This window comes from Notolepis coatsorum (genome assembly GCF_963971535.1).
Source record: "Notolepis coatsorum genome assembly, chromosome: 7".
NCBI classification, from domain to species: Eukaryota; Metazoa; Chordata; class Actinopteri; order Aulopiformes; family Paralepididae; genus Notolepis; species Notolepis coatsorum.
Genome location: NC_140171.1, coordinates 38,554,815 through 38,563,736, shown reverse-complemented (window position 1 = coordinate 38,563,736; position 8,922 = coordinate 38,554,815). Strand labels below are relative to the sequence as shown.

The 8,922-nt window shown below is 42.6% G+C and overlaps 1 protein-coding gene across 1 annotated transcript; it reads left to right on the top strand.

The window, feature by feature from the left end:
* Positions 1-3,372: 3,372 nt before the first annotated feature.
* On the top strand, positions 3,373-8,525 carry LOC311232361 (interleukin-8-like). Its single transcript, XM_084319128.1, has 4 exons — positions 3,373-3,708; positions 5,082-5,214; positions 5,786-5,872; positions 8,396-8,525. Exons 1-4 carry the CDS (start codon positions 3,651-3,653, stop codon positions 8,406-8,408), a joined length of 291 nt encoding a protein of 96 aa, XP_084175254.1. The 5' UTR covers positions 3,373-3,650; the 3' UTR covers positions 8,409-8,525.
* The last annotated feature ends 397 nt before the right edge of the window (positions 8,526-8,922 follow it).

Below are 8,922 nucleotides of genomic sequence, written 5' to 3'. Positions count from 1 at the left end.
GTATAATCAGTCAAATGTGTCACGTGTTGGAAGGCAGCCAATTCTACCAGCATTAACTGTGTAATCACAGTCACATTATAACACAAGGGTTTACAATCCCAACAGTCCCAATAGGCCACACACACACACACAACAATTACAACTATACTTAAAGGAGAAGAAAAAGGAGAAGAAGAATGTTGTACAAGTGATTGAGATATGATGTTCAGGTATTGTCCAGACTGTGAAGTTGAATTTTTTTTACTTTCAATTAAGGACATTTATACATTAACAATTCATTTAAAGGGGAACTATCTTATAAATGGCCTTTTCCAGTGTTTAGCATTGTTTTCTAGCTCAAGTTTCAAGTTTCACGTTTCTTTATTAGTTGTCATACAAAAATACAGAATACTTTCATATGAAATGCTATTTTCTGTTCTGCTCCTGAGAGTGTGCTAGATAAAAAATAAAATAGATAAGTATAAAATAGAAGTCAAAAGTACGTAACAAGTGTAAACAAAAGTGTTCAAAACAAAAGTGTTCAATATACATAATATACAATATACAATACAGAGTAGGAAATTTTTTTTAACTGAGTTACAATACAATACAAAGTACAATGCAGAAATGGGATGAGGTACAATTTAGGGTACTTAGGGTAAGGTGCGATGAGGTATGAGTTGTAGCTATGTGGGTTTATATTAATGGGGTCTATGTCTCTAATTCTCATTTTGGCGCATTCTTCCAATTCACATCTCACAATATTCTCCCTCACTGAACTGAGTCATCTGAAACTTAGCATCTTGGACGTCCAACAATTCTCATCTGCATAATAACGCCCGCCCCCTCTATGTTTGTTGCCACCAGGCGCACACACTGTGGTTGGAGCCACTGCCCACAATCTACCTTTATTTAGTGCAGACAGCAAGGAAGGAAGTGCAGTGAGTTAGCCTAACGTTAGCCTAACTTAAATAGTATGAGCAAAACACGCAGGACATGTGCTGCTCCCGAAATGCTCCCGCTGTTTCTATGTGCAGTGAAAAGTGAAAGTGCTTTGCATCCTAGACTAGTCATTCATTTACATGGTAAACTAACGTTAGCGGCTAGCTAGCTAAATAGCCACGCTGAAGATGACAGAGAGAGAACACTGAGCTAGCACGGGTGGGGGCTATCGGGGGAGGGAGCCGTCAGAGACAGAGAGAGAACACTGAGCTAGCACGGGTGGGCGCTCTCGGGGGAGGGAGCCGTCTCTGTGTGTGTGTGTGTGTGTGTGTGTGTGTGTGTGTGTGTGTGTGTGTGTGTGTGTGTGTGTGTGTGTGTGTGTGTGCGTGCAGCATATTTTTTTCTGTATTAGGTTCACTTTACCGATAATAGAGTAGTATGGGCGGAGCTACAGGTGGGGGTCTGTCACTCAAATCGCATTCCGAGTATGGGCGGAGCCCAGCCACAAACAGCTTGAAATCTTGAAGTGGAAAAATGCTGCTTAGAGTACTTGATTATAAATACAAAACAATGCATTTTTTTTTTAAACCTTACATGTTCCATAGACTCACAGGAATTGTGTCAAATTTCCCAAATAGTGAAAGAAACAGTAAGATAGTTCCCCTTTAAAAAGAATTATGTATGCAGTTACTGTTTTATTATTATTACTACCGCACAGTCCAGGGGGGGTCAGACAGGGTAAGCATTTCACTGCAATGTACGTGTGCTTTTATATTTGACAAATACATTTTAAACGTGACGAAGTTGAAGAAACTACAACATATTGTAGCCTATAGGGGACTTATGACCATATGTCAGGAATATCTTCAATGTGCTTCTCAGGAAAAACGGATGATAAAGATTAAGAAGATGAAGATGAAGATGAAGATGAAGAAGATTAAGATGAAGAAGAAGAAGAAGATGATGATGATGATGTGAGCCCTTTCCAATTTCAAGTGCTCAAGTGTTCAAGTGCACACTGTCTTCAATTAATCAAACAAAAACTTAAGAAATCCAGATGAATAAAATCCTGTAATATCAATTATGTTAAAGGTTCTATTGCTTTGTTAAATAGCTCTACATTCCAAGTCATCCAAGAGTCATCACTGATACAGAGTGTATGGTCAGTAATATGAATCACCCAGTCCCATTACTGTTCTGCAGTAAACACTGGGGAGAACATACAGAGGAAGATGGATATGATAAGTCCACTTCGTGGTAAGAGGTTTTGGGAAGGCTTCTATCTTCTGTGGTTTGGCTCGTATCTACAATGTGACCTGTTTACTTAGTAGAGTAAATAAATAAAATCCATAAAATAAAAATAAAAACAATTTAAACAAAACCAACAAAAAAATATGAGAAGCATATTGTCCTAATATGTCCATGTTGCTCTGTTTAAGACTGCAAACTGGGGGTGTGCAGAAATGCATTATCTTCCTCTATCGTTGCCTCTATCATTTCCTCTATAATTTCCTCTATCCACCTCTATCATTTCCTCTACCATTTTTCCTCTATCTGCCTCTATCATTCCCTCTATAATTTCCTCTATCATTGCCTCTATCATTGCCTCTATCTGCCTCTCTATGCCTCTATCATTGCCTCTGGGGAACCCTGATGTAAACAAGACAAACGTCTTTCTCTGGTCTACATCCCCTTAACAATTGTGTGTATTGAGCCGTACTGTATTGTACCCATTCTGCAATCTGTTAAATAAAGTTTTCATTCATTCATTCATTCATTCATTCATTCATTCATTCATTCATTCATTCATTCATTCATTCATTCATTCATTCACTCTCTCTGTATATCATTACCTCTATATACCTATATCATTTCCTCTATCTTCCTCTATCATTGCCTCTATCTTCCTCTATAATTTCCTCTATAACTTCCTCTATCTGCCTCTATCATTGCTTCTATCATTGCCTCTATCTGCCTCTATCATTACCTCTATCTGCCTCTATCATTTCATCTATCATCCTCTATCATTTCCTCTATCTTCCTCTATCATGGCTTATATATGCTTCTATCATTGCCTCTATCTGCCTCTAGCATTGTCACTTGCAAAGTAAAGTATCTGCAGAGCTATCAGTTGTCATTAACCCATGACATTCCTTTGTCTTCAGCCATAAAGGAGTGTTTCTTTTTCACAAAAAGCAGGCTATTCAGGAATGATCAAGTCTTAACTATAATTATCCGTCATAGGGAGATATTTAGCTGACAGCTGTGATTAAATCTAATATCGCCCATAAAATGACTTCCTTATACTGTATTTCCAGGATGTTGCAATAGACTGACTCATCACGTAATCCCTATAAAGAGCCTGCTCACAGCCTAGTCCATTAAAATAAATAGAGAGAGTGAGAGAGAGAGAGAGAGAGAGAGAGAGAGAGAGAGAGAGAGAGAGAGAGAGAGAGAGAGAAAGCAGGATCGAAAGAATAGACAGGCAAACATACACTATTAGCCTTACAGTCAGGCAGTGAGTCAAGAAGTCGTACTGACTTTAGAACAATACAAGCTACTTGCAAATAGTAGCCTAGACGTGGAAGTACAATTGATTTGATCACAGGTAGAATACAAGTGTTTCTGGTTTTATCGAAGCAACGGGAAAAGCAGTGCAAGCAGAGGCCCCTGACCAGCGGCCAGCATCTTGTTAGTGAGTCATAATTTATTGCAGCTCCAAAAAAAACATGAAGATTACAGTCATCAGTGTTCTGGCCCTCCTGGCTTCTCTGACCATCACTGAGGGTGAGTCTCATCTTATCTACAGTAAATAATTATATTATCTACATCCTGCTGTGAGTGATAATTCACCATGTGTTGTAGTGGGATAGCGTCCTCTGCTCTCACCGTCAAAGCGTGTCCATGCTTGATTGTTAGGCCTACTTGCAGGAAATGAACATGTTTTAGCTTGATGTCTTTAGTGCAAGAATGCCATGCATGCAGGAAAGTCTGCTGGTGGCTTGCATATTAGATATAGATTAACTTTATTGTCATTACACAGTACAAGACAGTGCAACGAGATTGTGTACATCCAACCAGGATGTGACAATCAACAGTCAGTTGCAATATAAGACACATATAAATAAAACTGTACAGTAAATTGCAATGGTTAGCACAATGTGCATGAAGTGAGAATAAAAATTATAATTAAAATAATCATTAAAATAAAGTCTACATAAGGCGGCTGAGTGGCGCAGTGGGCAAGGTGCTCGCCACTAATGCAGGATATACTGGTATTGAGCCCAGCTCTCGGCGTTGCTACCGGCTTGGCCGGCCGTCATACTAACACAATTGGCAGTGTTAGAGGGTGGGAAAGCCGGTGGGTGGGGATTGGACGTTGTGGACAGCGACTCCTACAGGTCGGTTGAGTGACGCCGGTGCGGCGGAAACAGGGAGTATCGGGGGCAGCGTGAGCCTCCCACGCGTTACTCCTCGCCACTGAGAGTTCGAGCTACTGCGGTGAAAAGATGCAACAGGCTGCCTCCTCGTGTACCGGAGGGGACACGTGATGCAAGGCTTCTATCCTCACTACAGCCGACCAGTGGGAGGCATAGTCTAGCAACGTTCAAGACAGGGGAGGGAAAAATTGGAAATACGAAATTGGGATGGGAGAAAAATAGAAAAATGGGGAGAAAAAGTGGATAAAGAAAAATAATTAAAAAAAAGTCTACATAAGCTATGGCTATATACACAGGTATACATTCAGGTGCAGTGGGCTAGGTAGAGTTTTGATTCAGAAGTCTGACAGCTGAGGGGAAGAAACTATTTGTGGTCCTGTTGGTTCTGCCTGGGAGGCTGCGGTAGCGTGCCCCAGAGCGAGAACCCCGCAGGCGGGTGAACAGTCCATGGTTGGGGTGAGAAGCGTCTTTGATGATGTTCCGTGCTCTCCGTGAGCACCGCTTCTCATAGATTGATGAGATGGGGGGGAGTGGGGTCTTGGTGATGCATTGGGCTATTTTCACTACACTCTGCAGTGATTTCCGGTCCTTAACGGTGCAGTTGCCATACCAGACTGAGATGCAGGTGGTGAGGATGCTCTCAATCGTACATTAGCACCGTGTTTCACCTCTGCTCTGGTTTATGTCTTGATAATCATGACCTCCGACCTTTCACCTCAGGGATGAGTCTGGGGGAGCAGGGACTGAGCCTGCGGTGTCGCTGCATTGGCAAAGAGTCTAAGCGCATTGGTCGTCACATAGATAAGGTGGAAATTAACCCTCCTAACTCCCACTGCAACGAGACTGAGCTCATGTAAGTCCTACAACCAGCCTGCCACACACACTCACTGAGACTGAGACCGTGTAAACCCTACAACCAGCCTGCCACACACACACTCACTGAGACTGAGACCGTGTAAAGTTAACCCTACAACCAGCCTCACACTCACTGAGACTGAGACCGTGTAAACCCTACAACCAGCCTCACACTCACTGAGACTGAGACCGTGTAAACCCTACAACCAGCCTGCCACACACACACTCACTGAGACTGAGACCGTGTAAACCCTACAACCAGCCTGCCACACACACACTCACTGAGACTGAGACCGTGTAAACCCTACAACCAGCCTGCCACACACACACTCACTGAGACTGAGACCGTGTAAACCCTACAACCAGCTTGCCACACACACACTCACTGAGACTGAGACCGTGTAAACAACCAGCCTGCCACACATTAACTGAGACTGAGATGATGAACCATCTCTGAATGGGTCTGGTGCATCATCATTATATGATATTGTGGCCTTTTTAGCTGTGCATTCCATGCAAAACCAGCAGTGGCTTATTCCTGTGCCTGTGCTCCATCTTTGGTCCTGCAGAGCCACTCTGAAAGTGAGCGGGAAGACTGTCTGTCTGGACCTCAATGCCCTTTGGGTCAAACGTGTCCTTGACAAGATGTTGGCTGGGTAAGCCTGCCTTTCTTCCTATCTGTGTCTTTCTCTCTCTCTCTCTCTCTCTCTCTCTCTCTCTCTCTCTCTCTCTCTCTGTGTGTGTGTGTGTGTGTGTGTGTGTGTGTGTGTGTGTGTGTGTGTGTGTGTGTGTGTGTGTGTGTGTGTGTGTGTGTGTGTGTGTGTGTGTGTGTGTGTGTGTGTGTGTGTGTGTGTGTGTGTGTGTGTGTGTGTGTGTGTGTGTGTGTGTGTGCGTGCGTGCGTGCGTGTGTGTGCGTGTGTGTGTGTGTGTGAGTGAGTTTGTCCAACCACATCTATGTGCTCTTATATATAGGCCTATACGTATTATTTGTCTGAATATACCTGCATATAACCCCTCTATATACTTACTTATACACCTGTATATAACCCATAGCTCTGTATGATAGCATGTACAAATGCTGTTCTACTATATATATATATATATAATTATATATATTTATTCTCACTGCATATATATCTATCCACACAACACATGTCTGTATTTACCTGCACATAGTTATTTTACATATCTGATACTATATATATATATTGTGACGAGCCTGGTGGTGTTCAGACTCGTCACGGTTCAAAAACAACCAAATTCAAATGTCCACACAAGTGCAAGTGTATAAGAATTAGTGCTGTCAGGGGGTGCAGTGGGCTAAGTGGTGCAGTGGGCAAGGCGCTCACCACCAATGCAGGAGACGCTGGGTTCGAGCCCAGCTCTCCGCATTGCATTCAGCTTTGCTGGTCGTTCATACTAATACATTTGGCAGTATTAGGGGGTGGGAAGCTGATGGGCGGGGATCGGACGTTGTGGACAGCGACTCCTACAGGTCGGTTGGTGCGCCTGCGCAGTAGAATCAGGAAGCGACAGGGGCGGCGTCCCTCCAAAGCGCAGACCCCCGATGCTGAAAGATCGCGCTGTGCAGGTGAAAAGATGCAACGGCTGCTACCTCGAGTACCGGAGGGGACTCGTGCAATGTATGGCTTTGTCCACATTACAGCCGGCTTGTGGGAGGCATGGCCAAACAGCGTTCGAGACAGGGGAGGGTAGAATTGGACGATACAAAATTGGGATGGGAGAAAAATAGAAAATGGAAGAAAAAGTAGATAAAAAAAAAAGAAATTAAGAATATTTATTGATTTACAGGCAGAATAATAGTCCGATGGGCAAATAGAATGGTCATCATAATACAGTCTGATGGTCAAAACACAAAAACAGGCTCTCGTACAAAAAAAGGATTGTTCAATACTCAGAGTAGTCTTCCGGTCCAGGGTCGGAACACAAGGGGGTTTCTCAGCCAGTCTAGGGTCCAGTACACAATGAACACCTTCTCGCCTTCACCTCTCCTCTCACTACCTCTCACCTTGCAAAACTCTGTATACAACAATCTCTCTCTCACTACAATAACTCCAACCTCACCTCCACTCAACTCACCTCTCTCTAACCTAGTGTAAAGTGTGTGTGTCTGGGGTGTGTGCATGTGAGATGTGGGTGAACTAATGATGCACAGGTGTGTTCTATCAGTACTAATCAGCTACCTAATTGTTTCCACTCCTTCCGTGGCAGTAATATCTCCCGTACTTCACATATCCATGAGAGGGGGGGTGATATATGCCACAATATATATGGCTACGTGAAGGATGGGAGATACTACTGCCATGAGGAGAGGAGAAGCAATTAGGCAGCTGATTAGGACTGATAGAACACACCTGTGCACCATTAGATCACCCACATCCCACACGCACACACACCAGACACACATAACATAAAACACTAGGACAGATAGAGTGGTTGAGTGGAGGTGAGGTAGTAGTGGAGTACAGAGAGAGAGAGTTATTGTTGATAGGGAGTTGTGCAAGGTGAGAGGTAGTTGAGAGGAGAGGTGAAGGTGAGAAGGTGTTCATTGTGTACTGGACCCTAGACTGGCTGAGAAACCCCCTTGTGTACTGACCCTGGACCGGAAGACAAACTCTGAGTATTGAACAATCCCTTTTTTGTACAAGAGGCTGATACGTGTTTTGACCCTGGACTGTGATACGATTATCCATTGGACTTGTGCTGTTAAACAATAAATATCATTTATTTATTGGAATTGTGCTTGTGTGGACATTGAAATTGTTTGTTTTGGTCCGTGTCGAGCTTGAACAACACCAGGCTTGTCACAATATGTATATACTGTATATCATATCCTACTCTTACTAGTTACGCTGCTGAACAGTATGACTACTTCTACTACCATACTGTCTTTACACTGTATCACTGTACATATTATACTACAACTTTCTACATACATCTGATTAGCACTACACTCAGTAGTGCTCATTTGTATATTTTGTACCCAGTTTAATCACCTGTACATTGTATATTGCTGTTGCACTTTACTGCTACATTTGCACTCTGGTTGGATGCCAAACTTCTCTTTGGTTGTACTGTACTTGTGCTGTATAATGACAATACATTTTATCTAATCTAATCTAAAGTACCATAAAGTAACCCTGTGTTGTCCTTTACAGGAAGAAACCTTGAAGAGCAGACCTATACTTTTATTCTACGCGAGACGGAAAAAAGTTGTCCCTCAACATTTATATAGGACACTTTTTCAACAATGAATTCACCCAGACGTTTGCAGAGCGAGTTGGTGGACTGCATTGATGGAGTGCTGTTACAGATGGGTTGAATGAATGAATGAATGAATGAATGAATGAATGAATGAATGAATGAATGAATGAATGAATGAATGAATGAATGAATGAATGAATGAATGAATGAAAACTTTATTTAACAGATTGCAGAATGGGTACAATACAGTACGGCTCAATACACACAATTGTTAAGGGGATGCAGACCTGAGAAAGACGTTTGTCTTGTTTCCATCAGGGTCCCCCTAGGTTATGGTCATCGGTCCATGTAGAAGCACTTTTCAGTGGGTAACACAGTCCTTTAGGGAACCTGAAAGTCTAGGTTAGATTAACTAACCAAACTCTCAATGTGATGGCCTGTTAGAGACAGTACAGTGAAACGTATTTCTCAGACATCCTGT

What these genes read in the sequence shown, in the direction of transcription:
- LOC311232361 (XM_084319128.1), top strand. Translation starts at nt 3,651, where the DNA reads ATGAAGATTACAGTCATCAGTGTTCTGGCCCTCCTGGCTTCTCTGACC. An exon ending in TTCTCTGACCATCACTGAGG is followed by an intron (nt 3,709 to 5,081) that starts GTGAGTCTCATC and finishes CTTTCACCTCAG; the next exon opens with GGATGAGTCTGGGGGAGCAG. An exon ending in TGCAACGAGACTGAGCTCAT is followed by an intron (nt 5,215 to 5,785) that starts GTAAGTCCTACA and finishes TTGGTCCTGCAG; the next exon opens with AGCCACTCTGAAAGTGAGCG.